At 40.2% G+C, this 22,156-nt stretch overlaps 2 protein-coding genes across 11 annotated transcripts in view; one reads left to right on the top strand and one right to left on the bottom strand.

Moving 5' to 3' along the window:
• PDE1A (phosphodiesterase 1A) overlaps window positions 1-14,982 on the top strand; it is a 201,923-nt gene extending 186,941 nt beyond the window's left edge. For 5 of the 10 annotated variants that reach the window (XM_040070516.1, XM_040070506.1, XM_040070507.1 and 2 more), the window contains one exon: window positions 1,595-1,981. In XM_040070516.1, coding sequence (XP_039926450.1) covers window positions 1,595-1,980 — 386 coding nt within the window. In that variant the 3' untranslated portion in view covers window position 1,981. Of the gene's footprint in view, window positions 1-1,594; window positions 1,982-6,827; window positions 6,948-7,272; window positions 9,184-10,985; window positions 11,110-14,398 lie in introns of those variants that run through there. The other 5 variants (XM_040070517.1, XM_040070508.1, XM_040070509.1 and 2 more) reach the window with 3 other exon arrangements.
• Window positions 14,983-16,736: 1,754 nt separating this feature from the next.
• The window catches only part of PPP1R1C (protein phosphatase 1 regulatory inhibitor subunit 1C), a 43,399-nt gene continuing 37,979 nt past the window's right edge, over window positions 16,737-22,156 (bottom strand). The window contains 1 exon segment of the mRNA XM_040069800.1: window positions 16,737-17,106. Within this exon segment, the coding sequence (XP_039925734.1) occupies window positions 17,018-17,106 (89 nt within the window). The 3' untranslated portion in view covers window positions 16,737-17,017.

The raw sequence follows: 22,156 nt of genomic DNA, 5'->3' as shown, positions 1-22,156 counted from the left end.
ATGTAGGTAGGTTATATCCTGAGTGGCAGATGCTTTAAATTGTCTCTAGACTGAACATGCATCAAGTTCCGCATACATATTTATCAATGGCTTTAGCCCAACCTCTTCTTTTCAAGAGCTACATTGAAGTCTGTAGGAAAAGACTACCCATACAAATTTCAGAAGATTTGAAATCCAAACTAAGCAGGACTCTGAAGTTTGCGCAAAATGGTTTAACTATTTAGAAATTGCTCAAACGTTAGAGTTCTTGACTAAAAAAAAAAAAAAAAAGAAAAAATACTAGAAAGTATAAATAACAAAAGAAGGAAATTAACCATCCTATGCTTCTGCATGTCAGTTCAGGTTTGAAGGTGTTCCCTTCCATCCCATTTCATAAACCGAATTGTACTTCAAGTGGAACTTTTCTCTGGATTTAGGAAAGTGAGTTGGTGCCAAATGCTGACAGCAATAAAGATGTGTTTACAGTCAGGGATATCTTTCAGTTGTCATGTGCAATCCCTTTGTGGCCTGGATTTGTACTGGTCACTCACAGCCAGAGTTTCTGGGAGCTGCCAGTTGAACTCAATAAGGATCTCAGTGCTTGGTTTTTCTAACATCCAAATTAGGAATTTTATGCAATATCATGCAGCTGGTTTATGCCCTTATCATTCAAACTGCAATGCTTTAACTTTTTAAATTGACAGTATTTGGTATCTTTCATACTAGTGCACAGATTCTAAAATCTAAATTTATGAAATACAGATTATAATAGCAAGAAAATAGGCCCTCCTTGAAGATGGTACATTTATTTTTTGTTGGGCTCTTCACCTACCATCATAAGTTTTCCATTCTCTGTTCCTTTTTCATCTAGTTATTCCTGGAGCCACCTCCCTGTGCTGTTCTGTTCTTTCTCCTTTTACTTTGGGGCATTTCATTTGTACTGTTCTCTGCAATAGAGTAAGGAGTGGAGCCTTCCACAAACATTATTTTTTAATGTTGCTGCTGTCCCCTGAAGCACAGTTTCCCTCCTGTATGTTCCTTCCTGCTCTAGATGTGCGTTTAGCCAAAAGGGCAGCAGTACAGGACAGCACGTGCATAACCCCCTATAGCTTGTTCCAGCTTGTCCCAAACTTGATGGTTTGGACTTTTCCAGGCCGATAGGCAAATTTACTTCAGGGACTCTCCTCAACTCTGATGCCTGCCCCATCCCCAGCACGACGTTCCCCTCCATGCCCTCTGTCTCTTGCAGAAATGATGAGTTCTGCTCTCCTAGTCCTGTGCTGGCAAACACCACTGCAGAGAGACATGCCTACAGCAAGTTCCTGTTCCCATCCCTCAGGTTACTGCTGTCTGATGATGCTCCTTGCTCTGTATTATGGCCAAAAAAGAGGTACCTATTAGACATCAAACCAGAAAGAGGACTGCTATGGTTCAGCTGCAGTTGTGCAATCAGGAGCAGAAATCTGACCCATATTAAACACAGTGGGCATGGTCTCGTGCAGAAAGTGATGTTCACAGTGTTCCTGTGTGCAGCTCAATCTATCACTACTCTGAAATCAAAAAATTGTGGCATATCCTTCTTATCTAATTCACCTATTTTGTTCCCTCTTTGTAGAAGAACTTGTGAAAAATGTTGGTGAACAGGAAAAAGACCAAAGCAGAAATTCCACAGATGCACAGTTACAGGAAGAGGCAACAAGGACACAAAATGAGAGTAGTCAGGGAAGTGATGGTACAGCCTGTCCTCCCAGATCCATCGTCCTACAAGTAGTCTCTTTCGACACTCCTCTGAGTGATGAATCCAGCTCAGAAAAGTGCACTAACTCTGATCCGAACCAGAAAGATCTCAGCGATGCCCAGCAAGAGACACAGAATACAGACCCACTGAATGGTAATGCTTCATCACAGAGCACCAGCCAGTCTAATGAAGCTGTCCAGGGTGAAACTGCAGCAGTGTCTGGAATCTCCCTGTCAAACATCAACAGCAATGTAAAAAATTGAAATAAGGTGTCTACAAACCACCAGCATAGGACAGTTTCTTCAAGCCTGTGTAGAAGTGGTAGTATCCTAAAACATCAAATAGAAGCATATCAACGAATATCAACTTCTTGATATCAGCTATTTGGGACCTACTAGAAAATTCTTTAAATTATATATTTTAGTTGAACTAGAAGAATGGTTTTAGAATAATTTAAAGATATATATTTACAATTAAATAGCCATTTGTTACTGGAGAATAAGGTAAACTTTCAAAACAGAACTATCTAACATTTTCTTTTTGAATAAGTAATTGCGCTATTAATATTTGTTACCCTTAGTTTGGGCACCTAATATGATTGTTATTTTGTAAACCACATCCTTTGTACCAAACATAGTGTGAACCTAAGAGTTGAAGTTAAGTAGATGGAATTAGCCAACGGTAGTAGTCATGGGACTGTGTCATTCTCTTAATTAGGAATATCAGTCTCTTGACTGTGGCTGCTAGACAGGTGGAGCAGCCAGGAAATCGCAACAGTGTCAGAGTATGTTTTTAGAGTGTAAGTATTTTAGCTGGAAATTGCAACACAGAACCAAGAGCAACATGCCCAAGCAATGAGGAATAGCTGTTATCAAAGGAAGAGGAAGTCTGTGTCTTCATTTTATTTTCTGAGTTTGCTCGTAGTTAGAATAAGCTTTGAGGCATTAGGGTAATAAGAATAATCAAGGATATAATGGCGCTTCTTTTCATCACTTTTATTGCAAATGTGAAAGTCATTAATGCTTTAATGACAGTAAGCCCTGCAATATTGTGCCAGAAGTATGGCATTGTCTGAGCAGCAACATTGAAGTGCTTATAATGCTTAGCTTACACATGAGTATATGACTTGGCATATTTCTCAAAAAACCTTTTTATGGAGAACTCCCACTTTATATTTCCGCATTCCACGGCTCCATGCTTTTATTGTTGACAGGTTTTTTCCATCAGAAATAACAGATGGTTAATTTAGGGCCCTAAATCAAAATATTTACACTAAAATTATTTTCACAGCATTTGAAGTTGTCTAATAACTGACATTTTATCTTTTTACATGTATTTTTTACACCAGCTTTGTATTAAAGCTCAACTTAAAATTTAAGTTCCTTAGAGAAATTCCCCATTTCCTGGATGAGGAATGCAGTAGGAAAAGCTGCATTTTTTGTCTTGCAGACTTGGCGGAAGGCAGTGGTGGTGTAGCTGTACTTGTGGGTCTTTAGATGGCTGACCAACAAAAATGATGTTTGAGAGATCAGATACAGCTCAGCATGCAGTTAATTCACTCTGTTGCCTTGTCAATCTTTACATCCCACCTTTTCCAATGAGAGCAGAGATTTCTTATCTTATAAACGGCTAATCTCATTTGTTTTCTAAGGCAGGACATTTTTTAGAGAATGCATCGTACTTTGAAACTTCAAACTGCAAAATTTATGAAATGGGTAAGAAACCATTAGGTTTTTAATAGTGTTTTTGCGCCTCTGTTGATGTCCAGTGGATCCATTTTATAACCAAGAGACACCATACGTCTATCAGGACATTATTAGCACTCTCCATGCTTCTTCCAAGAAGAAGACTTCTCTGCTTCTGTAGTTTCTGTACTGGGGGTACGGGGGCAGAAGGCTAAGGGGACGTCCAGAGTGCTTGCTGACTCCCGCGGTGGAGAAGCGAGCCCCTGCAGCTGCTAGACCTGGGAGGGTGAGATAGAAAGGAAAAAGAAAAGCAACATGGTTATTCAGGTTGAAATTTCCTATCTTAACTGTCATCGTTCTGTCTTTTATAAAAAGCAGAAAATCCAGTTAAGTTTTCTGTGATTCAGTTATAAAACAGTTGGGGAATATAGGAAGATGATGTCTGTGCATTCTTGGGAGCTGTCAACAAATGTTTGGATGTGCTATGATGAGGGGGTCCCCCATTTAAAAAAAATTAAAAGGGGCTGTTTTCCTTTCCTTGTATCACATATCTTTCTAGGTGTTCTTGTAGAGCATCACATTTTAGCAACAGGAGTATCTCTGCCCTGGGTCCAGGCTGGTGCAAAGGGGAGACTGGAGGGTTGCTGTTACAACCACTGCAGTTGAGACTGAATGTTGTTTTTCTTCACAATACCTTTTTTCCTTTCCATCATCTCAGTTTCATTTAATTGAATGGTAGAAGATTAAATGAAACTATTATAAGGTGATTTTTTTAAGTGGTAATTTTCCTTTTCTTCTGAGTGATTTATTAATTAGAACATTAATTTTAAAAACTGCTTATGTTTAATTAAACAACTCCACGTTTCAATGATTTATGAATACTAATTGGCAAACTTAACTTCTTGCTTGTAATGATATCCACATTAATCCTTAATATCAAAGTGCAAGGAGATAATAAATCTGTGATACAACAGATTTCCAGTAGCTTCACTCTGTACGACAGGAGAGGACTGCCCAGCCCCGTCGGGGTGCAGCACATTCAATGTCACCAGTCAGTAAGTGAGAGCCTCTGGAGAACAACCGGGTTAAACAGCCGTGGGCAGATCCACACCAGCAGCATGCTGGGTTTATGATTCGTGGTGCTGCAGGTGCCGTCAGGGGATCATCCGTGCCATGCGAGTGCTTGGTGACCGCTCGGTGCTGCGGTGGCCCACGGAGCTCAGCCAGTGTGGAACGCTCTGTGTCCCAGCAGAGCGGGTGCAGATGGCTGTGCTGCCTGCTTCCTGAGAGCTCCCTGGGTAAACCACGGCCCTGGCACTAAGGGAAGGCAGCCACGTTCGTGCGTGGGATAAGGACCGAGGGAAGGTTAGATTAAAAACACAAATAATGCGTTTATAGAAAAGATACGGTTTTTAAGATAACAGCCATTAGCAACCACATATTTTTATCACATAAAAAACTTGATGCAAAAACAAAAAGCTATATATGTCTTAGAATTAATGTTTAGTCTTTGAAATTTGTACCACAATGTAAGAAAGATATTAAGCTATTAGAGATCATCCAGAGGAGGCCGCAGGATGGGAAGGGTCTGGAGCAGAAGCTGTATGAAGAGCAGCTGAAGTAATTTGCTCTGTTCAGCCTGGAGAAGAGGAGACTGAGGGAAGACCTCATTCCAGTTACAGGTTTATCATGAGAGAAGAGGACGAGCAGGTACTGATCTCTTCTCTGCGGTGACCAGTGACAGGACTCAAGAGAGCAGACTGAAATTGCATTGAGGAGGTTTAGATCAGATATTAGAAAAAAAGTTCTTCACCCAGAGGGTGTTTGGGCACCAAAACCAGCTGCCCAGGGCAGTGGTTGCAGCACTAAGCCTGACAGAGTTCAAGAAACATCTGGAGGCTTTCAGGCACATGGTGTGATTCTTAGTGAAGGTGCTGAGCAAGGCCAGGAGCTGGATGTGATGATCTCTGTGGGCCCCTTTCAACTCAGCATATTCTGTGCTGAGTCTTAAGGCTTCCACGAACTCAAGTGTCTAGTGTAAAATTTAAATATTTAGATAAATAGCTTTTACTTTAATACTTCTTCCCACCTTCCCTTTTTTGTTTTTGTGGAATAATAATGCTAACAAAGCTAAATCCCTCCATTAAGAGCCACAGGCTGAAAAATCTGTAGACATTCTTGTTCTAATTAATTTTATTCCAATTTTGAGACTTTAAAAGCCTTTGAAGTATTGGTTTGTCTGTATTCCACCTACACTAAATTTATGTAAAGTAAGGGGTGGTGTAGGATGCTTCTTGTGGGAATGTGGCCCATCTGCTTGTGGCTGCACTACAGAGTGGGCAGCACACACTCTGCCACCATTCAAGGTAGTTAAACAAGGGTGAAATCAGTAGCAATAGATATTTGTTTACAGTGAAATCATGGCAGATTCGTAGGTATTAATTTTCTTTTTTTTTTTCGTGCTTGTTCTCTTGAGTTTTCTTTCCTCTCTTTGTATTCTCTTTTCTAAACTGTCAGCCTCTTCCTCTTGCCATCATCTTTCAATTTTCCTTTCAGATCACGCATCATCTGCTTTCCCTTTCAGCTACTTCTGCCTTTGTTTTCTGGCTTTCAAAAATATTCACCTCTCTATTTTTATAACTTTTAAGCTTCTCCCATGTAATCTTTTCCACTTTTAAGACTTCTATCCTTTTTCTTTTTGACATTTTCCATTCAGTGTTCTTACTGGTGGATAAATCCAGTGGATAAAACAGAGAAGTTACTATATGTAGTCAGTAAATAACACTGTGAGTTTGCTACGTTGCACCCTGCCTATCATCTCAGTGTATAAATTGCTCATCTGTACTCGTTCAAAGCAACTGAAGAAATAGTTTAAGCAGCAGTTTAATTCTGTGATCGTCTATTTGAGATTGATGATGTATTTCTTAGTTTGAAAGCTGCTTGTGTTACTCTGTGTCATTGCTCCTATCTGATTGAGTTAATTGAATTCTTAGAACCTGGCACCGGCATCTTTCGTTATCTGGGAGTAGCTTAGACTCTGATTTGAAAGCCTACAGTGAAGAGGATGTAAGCAGCCTTTTGCAGGGGGTGAATTTTGACTTTCAGTAAGCTGGAAAAAAAAAAAAAAATGAACCAAACCCACTTTATTAACACTCATGTAAAAGTCTTCATAGTTTTGTTTCATGCTGTGATTTATTGCTTTCATTCTGTCTTTTGCCTTGTGGGTAAACCATAATGATTATTTAATTCAAGCTGGTGCTTATACTGGTGAGAAAGCAACAAAGAAAGCAGTGACTGAAACCTCATTTTAACCTTAAAGTATCTTGAGGAACTAAATTCCGTCTGTCGCTCGATGGCTGTGCAGATTCACTTGACTTGGTTAACTTCCTCATTCAGGTTCCCAGTCACATTTGTTTATCTTCCAGGTGAGCCTAAACACTGTAAGAAGTCAGAAGATATTGTAAAAGCCACGGAGCAGACAGAAGCACTGGTACAGAACTAGACTTGCTATTTCTTAAAAGCTTCTGACATTTCAGGCAGGACAGGTAATTTGGTAATTTCTTTTTTTTAATGGGAAGTGTTTTATACCATAAAGGCTCGCTTAGTGCTGTTCTTAGCTTCTTTGTTCCCTCCAAGTCGTCCTTATATTAGAAAATTTTGAAATGAGGACACAGAATACCCCACTTTCAATGTCACCTTAAAAAAATTCAATATGAAGAAGGAAAACCCAATACTTTTAAATCACTGAATCCTTAGTGTCAAACTAAATGATCATGCAATAAATCATCCTCAAATCAAGTATATGGAATACTGGAAGTAGTAGTATCAAAAGTCTCTTGTTTATGAATTTTCATTTGACCTCTGTTGCAGGAGAAAAGAACTCTAGCTGTTCCTACCTCATGATCTCAGAGGCTGTTATCTGTCAACCTGTTCTTCGATCATCCTATTTCTGTGGAGAGTGATTGAACAAAATGTTCAAAAATGTAAAATGTAAAACCCTGAGCTGGTAACTCAAGGCACTTAAAAACTCGCAAGATTTCAGTTGTTTATGTGTTGCTATTTCCTCTTCTATTCTGCTTTCTTAAACTAGCCAAAAGAATTTTTTCAGCCAAAGTTGGACCTTGCTTTGTTGCATCACTGGTACCAGACGTTTCCAGTTAATCATGAGATATGTGAAAACAAGATGTTTGTCATCTGCCTGGGATTGCTGTTACGTGTCACTGCTGCTGGTGTCCATTGAAAATGGAAAATCAAAATGAAATGTGTTTCTAGATACTTGTTCATTCAATCATGCTGCATGCACCATAAAAATCCTACTTGCTAGCTTCCTTAAAATATCTGGAAATAAATGTTTGTAGACTGTACGGGGCAGTTGTAAAATTATGCTGAGCAGCCTGTGTGATTGAAGGTTCTTCCCCATTGCAGTGGCTGCCATATGGACAGAATTGGTGGTGGACAAATTTGAAAGTATTCGAAATATCTCTTTAAAATTAATTGGATAGCATCTGGTGTTAAAGATTAAAATATTGTGAATTCTGTAATATTTTGAAATACATCAGCACTGGTGTCAGCTCTACCATGAAGCTGGTACTTATTGTTTTGTAGGATGGAAGAAACATCAACAGAAATACATGAATATTGCTTCACTTCAGCAGAATGTGGTGTTGCCTCTCAGATAGAATTGGAAGGTAGCACCGAGGCCTTATGTCATGGTTTATCTCAAATGCAAAGGTGACAATATGCATCCTGCAATGTCTTTGCTAGAGTTTGTTCCTTTCTGAAGGGCAGCAAAAACAGCAGCACACAGGCAGTTACCTCTGCAAGAAACCTCAGAATGAGCCCGCCAGCCCAAACTGTGCCCAAAAAGACACTCCATTTTCATCTCTGCTTCCCCTGAGCTGCACATGACCCCTCCTGATTTGTCTGGGTGTCTCACACAGCTGCAGCCCACCTCGTTTCCCTCTGCTGGAACCTGCCAGGAAACTTCTAGGCTCCCGTTCAGGTTGTAGGCACTCTGGTGGCTTGGGTCGCTGCTCTCTCTGTTCTCCTTTTCGGACTCTGTGGTTATTACCTCACTGAACAAAAAGTCTTTCTAATCAGCCATGGTCTGCTCTGAAGGGGAATCCTGGGGGCAGTGGCACTCTCCTCTGTGCCAAGGGTGATTGAGACCCGTGTGTTGTTCATCTGCTGCTTCAGGGATCCAACCGGAGCTCAGCGGGCATCGGGCTCCACCTCAACAAGGGCACGCTTTGTCCGATTGAAGAAGGAATCACAAAACAATCACCTTTGCTGAGGGACCATTACATGTCCAAACCTGTTGACTCTTTTCTGACAGCAGAACAGTCAAAATTGAGCTGGGAACAGTGTAAGCTCTGAGTACTGGGACAAGGGCATGCCAAAAGGTGGAATTCCTGTCATTGAATATGTAAGCCATATATGTGCTATGCATAAGTAGTATGCATAGTTTTAACTTAAGAAATGTTTGTGCATATAGGATGTAAAAAATACATTTAAATTGTTTTGTGTATCTGATCCAAGGCTTGTATTGAGCATGGACAAATCTCTGTACAGTGCCGTTAACGAATGAAATGTTAACAGATGAAATTGTATCATAGATGTTATAACGCAATCAATATTTTTTGCTAAGAGTTAAGAATTTATATATTCTCTGCTGGTGTTTGAGCAAATTATCAGTAGCCTGGACCACTCTGTGCACCTTTGCATCCTTTTTGGGAATGTCGGACTCCTTTTTTTTTCCTTTGTAATAAAATGTAAACCATCTTGTGGCTTCTTATTGTCCTTATGACAAAAGAAGAAATTTAATGGTCATATCAGACTTTTTTTAACTGTAAGTTGCCGTATGCTGTGGCAGTGGAAAATCTTCTTTGATTAAGATCTGAGAAGCCAGAAACTTATTTCAGATGAGTAGATCACCTATAGTTCCCACCAAATTTGAAAAGAACAAAAGACAACTACTGTTTTTAAAGTCTAGGCCAGTTAGATATTTGCTATTGACTGTTTTTCAACTTGGTAATTTCTGATTCACTGAGACTGAAAGTCTGAAACAATCAGAATTTAATCTTTATGTTGTATTTTCAATTTCAGACTTTTCCCATAGTTGAACTTAAAGTATTTTTCTGTTTCTCTATCCCTTTGAGATTTATTATTCTGCAAAAAACTTCACCTGGAAATACAAGCAGAAAATAGAAGAGATTCTGCAGAGAACTTGAAGCACCCTGTGGGGCTCTCAGCATCCTGTTGTCATAGTGAGCACCAAGATCTCTCACTGCAGAAGCTAGAAGGAGCTCCTGGTCTCATGGGAGGCGCTTGTTGCCTGCAGATCTCATTCATTAGGAAAGAAGAGTGATTCTTTTCTATAAAGAATCCTATTAGCTCATTTGTATTCAGATTTTATCACTATGGTAGATGTTACTGAAATACAAGGAGAGTCCTTATTTTTTTGTTAATGCGAGCTGATTCTCTTTCTTTCTTCCTTCCTTCCTTTATTCTTAGCAAGATTTTTCCTGGACATGACCCAAAGCTTGGTGTGTTGTTTGGATGAGGAGGAATTTTCTTTGATGGAGAAGACCAACACGTGCTGGTTAAGGCTTTGGGCTGGGTGAAATTTGGGTTTATATGGCAGAAAGGCTTCTTGAGGGAGCCTCTCCCTGAACAGCAGTTTTATCTGTGAAACCTGTAAGGCTGCACTACCAAAACACTGCATGGGGCCCCAAGAAATGGTGTTTGTATCTGCATCTCTCCCACAGCATTCTGGGCATGTGCCCTGCATTGAGCACACTGAGGAGCTGTAGCATAAATGAGCCCTCAAGAGTTTTATTTTGTACTTTTATCTTGAGATATATGACAGATATATTATGTAAATTGTTATGGGTTATGATCTAGACAGTATTTTTTAAATTTAATTTTCAAGAAGGCAGTCTGCAACTGTGTGGGGTTTTTTTCTGCTGTATTTGTCCATATTTCCTATGATGATATTCCCAAATAAATCTGATTTGAGGGCAAGGATTGTGAAGCTCCTGAGCGTTAGTTACAAATTTGATTTCCTGGAGCATTTTTGCTGATTGGTACATGATTGTCTTTGAGAAGTGACAGTACATATATTGTCATTTCCAGCCCTTTCACCCATTTGGGACTCCACAATCTTTCCATTACTGTCCCAGTTTGCTACACAAACTCACTCTCATCCTCATAGCACATTTGAAAACAATTTCTTCAAGCAAGTCTTGCCTCCTTAGCCTTTATGGCTAAAATAGCCCTTGCACGAAGAAAAACGTAACCAATAAAATATTTTTTACACAAAAAATTCTTACTGTGGTGGAAGTAGAAGGAGCCACTGGGATGTACTTGTTAGCAACAATTCTTCAGGAAGGGTATGACTTGAAGAGATACCTCCATGGCATGGTGCAAACTTTATAATCCCAGTTCAGTGTAAGTGGAATTAAATTCTACTTGGATTGAAAATGAACGGAAAGAATCTCATAGGCTCAAACACGTATCAAATCCTGACTGGGTACATGATGAAAATAAACCAAGACAAGTACTTTATACCACATTCTTTGCAGTTCCTTTTTTCCAGGTGCTATCTGAGCTACATGCAAAGAGGACCTTCTTCTTGTAGAGATGCCAGAAGTCAAGCCACTACTGTGATGAAAATCATTTCAAATTAACAAATCACGATCACTAGCGGTAAGTGTCTAAAATGTGTATTTTTATCAGACTATACAGTTATTGTATGAGAAAGAAGAAAATGTAAGTATGACTTATGTTCTCCAGCAGCAGATTAGAGATTTCTGTGCACAGCAGTTTAGCAGACAAAGCTTTGTCTGAAAGGAGAGCACATCCCTTTTAAAGCTTTTTTTTTTTTTTTTTAATCACAACCTTGAAAAACAGTATGGAAAAACGAGTGGAAATGAATTTAATGCTACGAGTAAAAGAAAATGTCCTCTGTCAAACACTATGCAAACATTTAGGCTACTTCCCTGCAATAATTTTACTTTCCTGGTCGTTTAAGTATTTAATGGGTCTCCAGAGACTCCTTTTCCATGTTGCAGGGCAAACATTCAGAAGTTTTATCTAACTGTGAATATCTTATTTTTCCCCTGGGAACAAGGAATAAAGTCATAACCATGGAGTTATAAATGGAAAAAATCTCTTATAAAACTTTTTTGGGCTGAACTTTGCTGCAAAATACTTTCTTTGTGCCAAGGCAAGTCCTTTGAGTGGAGAATTGTTGTGGAACTTTACATTAGCTGAGCTTGGACAGATAATATCTTAACAAAATCAGCTATTCTGACAGATTACATAGTATATGAACTTTAAAGCTGTTGAGTTTTATGTGTTTGCAACACCCTGTCATTATTACAGACCAGAAGTAACAGAAATTGTAGCTAAATAAGGGGGCAAAAATCAAAATGGTAGGTACAGTCTTGGCTGTAAGATGGAACAGTTAAGCAGAATAGAAGTTTCTTCACTTTTATTTGGGCTGTAGTTTTAAAGCTGTCTCATCATGGCATAGGGCCCAATGCTGGTGCGCCTACAAGCAACACTCCTGAACCTGCAAGAAAGACTGTGGAACTTGTATCATAATACCATGAATAAACTTTGAGTTAGTTGAAAGTATTGGCTGATTATTTTTATAAAGCCTGATATGATTATCTCATTCAAAATCCAGTGAGCCAAAGGGTCAAATTCATCTATGATGCACTTCCATGTAAGCCAGAGAGATGGTGTCATTATACCAGAAATTAGTTTGTTAACTGGATAGTGATTGGTTGCCTCTTGCTTTCTCTTTATTCAACTGGCTTACAGATTTTGTTTTCTGCAGTGAAGGTCTAATGTCTCTGCACAAAGCATGTGTTTAACTTTAGGCCATCTTGAGTTCTTTTACTGAAATTGTGCTTCCTTATCTTTGGGGCTCAGCTTTGAGAGAGAACGGTGTTTTTCTTACTTCTCAGAAATGAGCATTCACCTTTGTTGTTTGGGCGTTCAGCAGTAATTCACGACTGGAATTAATGGCAGCATATTTGGGTCAAACATTTTAATAAAATGCATGATGCGTCTTTATTTTAGCATTCCCACCTGGAGAAGACTCCTATTCTGCTACGCTCAAGGTGGTTTGGGATAGGGCAGAACTGTGACCCAAGTAGCTCTGGAGGACATGTGTGTGGTTTCAAGTAAATAGTAGATACAGGAGCATGACTGCAGAGTTGATATTTCCAGTAAATTAGAGAATAAAAATGTCATGAGCAATTTAAATATTATTTATAGTTGACCTTCATGTCTGTTTTTAATATTCAATCTGCTGAGTGTTTAAAAAAGCAATTAAAAGTCCCATATAATGTTAAAACCCTTGATAAATGTAATAAACAAATGACATATTCAAAAGAGAGAATCTATGTCCCATTAGGAGAGAAAAGGAAAGATGAGAGCAACATATGGCAGTATAATTAGAATGATTAGGGAAGCAAATCAACAGAATTTATGCTGCAGGGAAAATGTAATAAGAAACCAACACACTTTCCTCACTGCCTTGAAAACTGCAAATATCGCTCTCTGAAAGGGAGAAGATGCAGAACGGATCCCTGGCATTTAAAGCTGTAACTTGTGTTCTTCTGCCATTATTAAAGATGCACACAGCCATCTGCAAACCATTTATTTTTTGCAGAGTTCACATTGTCCCATTGCTTTGATTAATAAGGGGCAATATTACACCTCAGCTGCTTTTCAGAAAGATGCTATTTTGGAAACCTAATTAATACTCATTCCACAGTTAGCTTGAGGTGTTCGTTAGTGCCAGATACTGAGTTCTTATTTGTTTCTCATTATGTGGAGAGTATTGCTTCTCAATGCCAGCATTTTTGTTTTGCATTTTGGAATAACCTTTCGACACTCCTGCTTCCCACAGCCCTCCCTTCAGAAGAGCTAATAACACCTGTCATCATTATTTTCACATGCCTGTTAATGTCTGTTGAAGACATTGTGGGCTATTTACATAGATAGACTATCCTGATGCAGAGCAAATATTCCTGCCATTTTCTGAACAGTTGGCCCAAGAGAAAAGCAAAATTTTGAAACTTGGCAATGCAATTAAAATCTCAGTTTGCCACTAAGGGTCAGTATATACTAGGCAAATGAATCGTTACAAGATTGAAAGAGTGTGTATGGCCTCGCAGAAATACCAAATAATTTTTCTGCCCTAAACCTCCCCGATTATTTAGTAAAACCCACAGCAAATCTATAGCAGAATATAGACACTGAACTTATATAAACTCCATCAGCAGACTTTGATGAAACTGGAGATTAGTAGCATCTCACCAAGCAGCCTGAGGTTTAGCAGAGGGTGCATAAATACCTAGCTTGAGATTTGCTCAAAGCACTGCTATCCTCACTGGAGGATAAAGGAGAGACGATGGCAAAGCAGACGGCATTTAGCATCCACTCAGTTGCCAAGTACAATGCTGTGCATGAAAAGGTTAAATGTAATTGCACATGTCAGGAATCAACAGAACAACTGAGGCTCTTTCTGGAGCTTACTCTTGTGCTGAGCTGCTATAGAAAAAATAATAAAAAGAGTGAAAAAAGAACATCTGTGGGCCTGGGCACTTTCACGGATGCAATAGGAGAGGAAGAAAGGGGAGTTTGAGGGACAGCATGTTTTAAATATGCCCTTGCATTGTCCCCCCAGGGTTAGCAGACAGACAGTGCTTTATTTTCTGTAGGAATAAGGTCCCTCGTGAAATAAAAAAACTTGTATCAAGAGAAAAGAAATGAGGAGGGAGCCACGCACTGAGCAGAACATTTTGTTATACAGTGCCGGCTGTACAAAAGCAGACCTGCAACCTGCAGGAGCCCTGCTTGGGTCCCTCCCCAACCACCACAGCCTACACCAGCCAGCTCTTGAGAGAGCCACCCAATGCTTCACCTTCTAGAGTAAAAGAGATGGCTTTTTTTTTTTTTTTTTCCTTTTTTTTTTAAGGAATGAAAACTACCATCAGCAAGGCCTTCCATGTTGTGCAGATAAACTGGAAATCCCTTCCTCACTGAGTTGCCAGGATCCTGGACACCATGGGAGACCCTTGCTCAAGCACAGCCAATAGAACCTCTCCTGCATCTGTGCCTCGGAGTCAGTGTTGGATGTGACACTATCAGTCAAATAACACCAACAGTGCAAGAACTAAAGATGATTTTTCCGTTTGCATTACTGGGGAGCAATGATGGTACTATGGGAAGACTGTTGGTAAATCCTCGAAGACTTCAACAGAATTTTTAGTGATCATAGAAAAGAAAAAAATAAGAAAAGCGAGAAATCCAGTAATTAAATTGATAGCAGGATAATAGAAGATTTCCTGTACGCTACGCATCGGATTTCACCAAAGGAAAGCATGTTTCAGCCAAAACCTATGGTCTTTCTCAAGCAAAATTCTTCTGACTTTAGTGGAAAGTATGGTTTAGAAAGCATACTTTAGAATGCTTTAGAAAGGAGTTTTATATCCTGACTCTTTAATAGCCACTTACATATTATCTGATTTTGCACCTGGACAATGACATATGCCATTCTTACCATATACCATTCTGAAAATCAAATACAGTTCAAACTAAATCTAGGTGGGGGTTTTTTTTGGTGTTTTTTTTTTTTTTTTTTTTTTTTGTTTTTTTTTTTTTGTTTTTGTTTTTGTTTTTGTTTTTCCTTTTATTTATAAAGTGTAATTATACTCAGGTCCAACAGTCGACCTGAAACAATGTGTTCAGTGATGAATTCTCCAAGTTCCTGTCGAGTGCTTTGTGTGTTGCCTTTGAAATGCTGAGATTCCACAGTGTTCAATACCTTGTCCTGGTGTCCAGTGTTGTAAATCACGCTCACAGGTCCTAGACAGTTCTCATCTGCAGCCTGTGGGTACTAATAACCAGTAAAAAGCCATTAATATCCAAAGAGCTTTATTAGCTAGCAACACAGAGGGACGGTGTGAGGTTAAACACCGGTGACTGATTCACAGCTTAGGAGTACTCTGGCAACGAGCAATTTTGTGAAGAGCCTGGTGCTGTGCGAAAGCAAAGCCATGGCAAAGCTGGGACCGGAGCCCAGCGCTTCTTGCTGCCATTCCAGACCTGACTTGAGGCCATTCAGTTTCTGAAGGGTCATTTCCTTCTTTTTGTTGTTTGGGACATAAAAAGCTCTCAGTCCTGCAAGTCTTGTAGCGGCTTCTGTATAATTGCAGAGTCCTTCTTTAGTCCTTCTTGCACACCGTTGCTGAGCTGGAGTCATGGATCCTGTCTGCAGTGTTTCTACAGAAAATGGAACCAAAGAGGACAGATACAGAGAATACAGATGGAGGGAAAATTGGCTCTCAAGTATAAAGAAATGCTAGTTGACAGATCCTGTTCTCAGCAGGTCTTCGTGGAAGACCTCAGATTGAGAGTGAAATCACCATGCAAGGCATAGACAAAAGGCTCTGTGTTTTCCTGTATTTCATCTCCTTCCCACCCCCCACTATCTCAACTGTTTAAAAGAGAATTCCAGCAATGGAAAGTTAAACTGAGGATAAAAGTTTTGTATCATAGGCAAACAGTTAATACAAAATGACAGTGAATTCGTTTAAAAATCTGCCATGGACTGAAAAGCCTAAATAACCTGTTAACTGTGACTTTGAAGAAGCATGGTTTTCCTTCTCCACCTTATTCCATTTTATGCCATAGAGTTTGCGCGCTCTAAAAAATGAAAAGGATGGTATGAACCATGCTGATTCTAGCCAAAACCCTGGGGCTCAGACACAAGGTGAACTTGTGCAGCTGCTTGTGCTGTCTCTCATTGGCTCAGACCGAGCCAAGCGCAGGGCAGGAGGGCTGTGCCCTGTCCTTGCTGCAGGTGACAAAGGGGCATGTGGCACTTCCCATGGCTCAGCTGGGGCTGGGGCCCTGCTCACAGGCCTTGCACACTCCTGTGCTCCTCCCACACTGACATGTTTTCTAATGCCTCCAGGTAACAGTGATCTTGTGTAGAGAGAAATCGTTTTGGCTGCTGCGACAAGGCAGCCTCAGACCAAAAGCCAGCCAAGTATTTAAGTGTCACATATCCAGGGATCACAGGGAAGAGTGTCTTTGCATTGTTCTCTAGACAGTCACCTCTCCTTACTTCATCGCTTTCTTTTTATCCACATCACTGTAAGTAACTCTGCCAACAATGGTAAAAAACTGCCCTTAACCAAAAGGACAATTTTATATGAACATATCTCTGCAGCAAGACAAACCCTCTGTAAAATAGACAACCTTGTCCAAATTAATGTATTATTTATTTTGTACCTTTTAAATCACTTTTATTTACAACAAGCCTTAGATACAGCTCACACGCAGTAGTTAAGCTCTGGCAGTACTGACGTCAGGGAGCTAACACGTTTGCAAATAACATTTCTAAGTCATAGAAAATAAAAGAAAAAAAGACTTTAAAATAAGTGTTTGATCTCTGGGAAGAAGGGTCAGGGAACAGGCGTGCAGTGCCTGCAGAGCCCCCCGGGCACGGGGAGCGGGCGGGACAGGACACGGTGGGGCCAAGGGGCTGTTCAGTGACTCTGGGACGGGGCTCGGGGCAGCTCTGCGCTGGTTAATGGCCCCACTCCTCTTCCCTCTCGCCAACACCTTCTTCTTCTTCTGGAAACACTGAGTCGCTCTGACTCTTCAGGTGCTTAATCCCTGAAAATACAGAAGTCATGGTTAAGGTTGTATTTAGCTTGCATCGGGTATTTTTTTGTGAAGGAAGAAACAGAAAACCAAAATAAAGGCAAGTTTAATGTCCATGTTCACTCCTTTTCTCACAAACCCCTTAGTTCAGGTCATTTTATGGTGTATTTACAACAGAGATATTCTTTTTCTTGAATGAAGAATTGCTCTGAACAATATTTGCTTCTCTTTTTTCCTTGGTAAGCCTTGGTCAAGTTTGTGTTGAGCACCGTTCCAAATCTGTCCTGGGGCAGAGAGCCTGACAGAGAGGAGACTGCAGCCGCCAGAGCTATGATGGCACTGGATAATTTCTTACATGGAGAATGTGCTCTTATACCGTGAGGTGCTGGATGAAAAGGGTAACTATCTATCACAGGATATTTGGAATTTCAGGTTTGAGGAAAGTTACGAAGTACCTACTGCTGGCTGGTTTCAGCCAACAAGTGAAGTAGACTTTATGAAAACTGAATCAAATTACAGAAATGTTCAGTACAAGCAAGCAGACTTCAATGAATCGGCCTAATCCCCTCGTCTCTGGTCCGCCTGGTGTGATAGAATTTGAGCTGGAAAATGAAGCAACATCAAGACAAGAAGATGACAGAGAGAGCAGAGATGAAGAATTGTTATTTTCAAAAAACCTAAAGGGCAAATGCGCAAGGTTAATGTCAGGATCCCCCAGTTTATGACAAATGAAGTGGGAACGTAAGTATTCATCAAAAATGCATGATTTGAACAAAAGTTAAGACTGAATTAGACTATTTTCTGGTGCCTTAATTGTCATTACATAAAAATGTTTTTGATTTAATTAAAGATCTTACATAGTTCTAGTAACAATTTCTAACTGTCGGGAAAAACAGTATCCCTTTTGTATCATCTCTGTGATGAGGAGAAGTGTCACCACAGCTGCTTTATATAATCAATGCTAGATAATCAAACACCCCAGTGTGCAACCTGCAAGTCAGAGCGCATGTAGGGGCACAGTTTTCCAAAATGAGTTTACCCTTGAGGGGTGAGAGCAAGATCCAGATTACTGCTAATTGTGAGTGAGAACAATTGATGATGGTGTAAATCCAAGTTTTGGCCCCAGTGTCACTTAATCTGGAAGTTCCTACACTTCACTGTTCATGTCCACATCACTCCACAGTACAGGGAAGATTTTTTCCAAAAAAGTCTCAGCATAAGTTATTGCAGTTCCACGAAGTCACAAGTACCTGAAAACAGTATCTTACAATGGTTGTACAGCAACCAGCTCCACTTCTAACAGGAGCCCATCACTCTGTGCTGGGCTCTGGGCTGCTCTCTCTCTTTTCTTCCACACAAATGACAGCACACAGTCTCCTGGGAAATGGTTGTTCCAGCATAAACCAAGCAAATACGTTAATGCTTCAAAGCCACAGTCCTTGCAAGTGTGCCCTGCAATAATCAATCCATTTCCAATTAAGGAACTGTGATACATGAAGGTGCTCAGCTAACTACCAAGCTCTTAGCAGCTCCTCTTTAGCAACACCCTCTAAGATAAGATAAGTAAGCAAGATAAACACTTTAAATATGATTTCACATAGCTGTAGTTTAATTGACATTTGTTTCCAAGTTATGTTCTGTTTTTAAGGTAAATTTGTCTCCTGTTGTTTCCTCTGCACTTACAGAGCCATTTCTTGCACAATTCACGGTACTCATCTAACAGCTGCTGCTCAGTTCTTCAGACAGCAATAGCTAGGAACCAGAGTGAATAATTTTTTTAGGGAGCTTTTCAAAGATGAGAAGGGTAAATTTATGGATGGGAAAAAAGGTATGTGATACATGATATGATGAAACCATGGAACTGTATTTTTTGTAGGAGTGAAGACTTTTGGTCATGTGGTTTAATTGCAGTATTAAATATGAAAATAGTAGGAAATTGAGAGAAATTACATCAATGAGCATTACCCATTGATTTTTGCATAGCAAGTAGCTATTGATCTTATTTAATGATTTTTTCATAACCTCTGTTCTGCAGCCTGTCTTCACCTCTGCCAGTCATTATATGCTACAATGTCCCTTGGAAGTATTCTTCACTGACCAGTAAGTGCTCAAGACTTCACGTACTTGTGTATAAGCCTCAAGATGCACTCACAGCATCAGGTTGTCAGGATGACCTGACCCTTGGTGTGGCATTATGAAATAAGATGCTCATCTACACAATGAGATAAATTAGTGTAAATTGACATAGAGGCAATGAAATTCCTCTCAGTACCATCTGAACGTGTATGACAAGAAATGCTGGTAACTGTCCTAAAAAGATGAACTTCCTGCCCAAATTTGCAGACTTTTACAGTGCAAAAAAAGGCCTGGAGTAATAAAAATACTTAGTTAAATGACAACAGTCACGCTCTTGGATTAAAAACATCTCCAGCCACATAACATTGTAGTTGCCCACAGTGGCTGCCAGGGGTGCTCAGAAGGCGCCGGAGCTGGGCAGGTGCACCCTGGCACATTCAGCCACGGCTCAAGAGCAGAGGCTGGTGCAGCTCTCCAGCGTGACTCCGGTGGGGTTATTCAGGCTGTGCCCTACCCTCTGTCAATATGAACCATATGACGAGCAGGTAGTGAGGTAAAACTCTGCCCACAGAGTGTATTGCTGGATCAGTTCAGCATCTTTGCTTAGCAATATCTGAATTGTTTGCTGAAGGGTTACATTCTGTCAGAGACTGAGTAAAAATTCATTTCTCAGGTCACCTCAACCATTTTTACAACCTCAACCATGGAAACGCTAATTTAGCACAAAGGATATTTCCTTCTCGTATTTCCAATCTTTGTACCAGTAACACAGCTCATGCCCTCAGCTTTCTCAACCAGTAACCAAGAAGGACCAAAATTCTGTAGTTTGGGGATTATTTCTGTTCACTGATTGAACACAGTGTAAAGATGAACATGAAGATGTAAGATTTTACTCGTAGCAAAAAAGCAAAACAAAGCCAGGATATTTTAGAAGAAATTTTTTATATGTAAGAGCACATCCAAGTTAGAAACATCAAGGTACTGATTCCACGCAGACTGCACAAGCTTTACAGTATAAGTTGCAGTAGGGAGGACTGCAAATGCTGGTCCCTGGAGTTACCTGTCCCATCAATGCCCCTTTTCCCAGGCAATGAATCTGTGGGCTCTCAGTTTCCCGAGGCGCTGTGCCTGCACTGTCCTGATGCTGCTCCGTTTCTCTCACTGGGTCCCCTGCCCTGCTCTGCCCTTTCCTGGTGATGGGGTCTCAGGGTGCCATCCATCCTGCCCAATCCCCTCTGCACCTGACCCAGCCCCTGCTTCACAGCGTCACACCCCTCCTGGGGCTCTGCTCTTCACCTGGGATGTCTGGCAGCAAAAACCCCCTTCCACACCAAGCACTGCCCCTTCTCACCACTCCCTGAAATGGTTTCATACCCACAATGTGTTCACACTCATCCTCATGCTACTTTAAAGCAAAGTCTATCTGAGCACCGCTAAAGCCAGCAGGACAAGGACTGGTTTTTCTCAAAGGGCTTATATTTCACTGCAGGTAATTTAATCCAATTCTTGTTGATAAACAAACCCAGAATTCTAAACCAGATTGAGCAGCCATACACTAATATAATTTGAACTGCCAGTTCTTTTTAGATGAAGTCACTGTTTCAAAGAATATTTGTAGAATTCTAGGTACTTATAAATTATGAATGAGAATGGGAAAGATTTTTGTCATTTTTGTAGTCATATCACATCCGTGTTGCTTCATCAGCAGCTGTCTTTTTGCTTTTCTCCATCTAGCCAAAGCACCAGCTTAGAAAGCTAAATAGGGTCCCAAGACTTGAAATAACCAAGTGTTCCTGAATTAAGTATCTCCTGGAAAAAAAAATCTTTAAAATATTCAAGTAATTAAGGCAGCTCCCTATCCTATTTAACACTTCTTCCTTCACTCTGCTTCACTGCCCAAGGAAGGGTGTTGACATTTACCAAACTCAGGATTGAAGTCTGGTTGGCAGATTGAATTCCCTAAAGTTTGAAGGGTTATTTAGTTTTATGATTTGGAGCTGATCCTCTCTCTATCAAAAACACATTTCCAGATTTGCAGAAAGCAGTGAAAGGCACAGATAAAACAGGTTCATTTTCAGCATTTCAGAACTCAAATCACTTTGAAATTATCGTGCAAACAGACCTGGCCGGAGAGGATAGCAGCCAAATAAAAATGTCTCAGCCAATGCTAAATGAATTATTTTCTAGTTTCCTTCAAAAATGAGAATATAAAAAGAAATATCATATGCTCATCCCACTAAACAGAAAAAAGGTTTATTCTTTTTAATGGTACATTCTGGTTTGCATTTACCAGGTAAATATGTTTTGACTTCTCTGAAGTGTCCTCCTCATAATGGTTTTTTCCCAAATGAAGTTTTGATTTAAAATATCCCCAGAAAACAAACAAAAAGCCCACAACCCCCAAACAACAAAAAACAACCGAACAGGAAAAAACCCGCAAACTAATGTCATTAAATCCAGCAAACACCGCCGTTCTTTGGCTGAGCTGGGTGCAATGGAGAGCACTTGAGATGAGCCAAGTGAAGCTGGCAGGTTTTCCAGGGCAGCCTCCTCCATGTATAGGGATAGCCCTTGCAGTTACAGGAGAACAAGCAGCTGCACCAGCTCAGGGGCAGCTTTGGGGCACCCAACAGCAGCCTGCCCGTGCCAAGGACAGTTACACAGAAGGTGAAGGTGTCTAGTTGTGAATTGGAAGAGACTATTTTCTGACTGGTTATAAGGAAGAAATTATTCCACTGAGTATATTTAAGTACTGGTGGGATTTCCCAGTGACAGTGTGATGTAGCTCTTCAAGGAGATTTTCAGCCCTGAACTAGACAAAGCGTTGAACAACCTTGTTAAATTTGGTGCTAATTCTGCCTTACACATCAGTTTGAACTATGGACTTTCCCAAGGTTCCTTGCAACCTAAATGACTATATGATTTTATGAAATCAAAGCTCAGTAAATGCATCTTATGGTTTATAACAGAGTATTAACATCAACTG

This window comes from Hirundo rustica, chromosome 7 (assembly GCF_015227805.2).
Source record: "Hirundo rustica isolate bHirRus1 chromosome 7, bHirRus1.pri.v3, whole genome shotgun sequence".
Lineage (NCBI taxonomy): Eukaryota > Metazoa > Chordata > Aves > Passeriformes > Hirundinidae > Hirundo > Hirundo rustica.
This window is presented reverse-complemented; position numbering and strand designations above follow the sequence as displayed.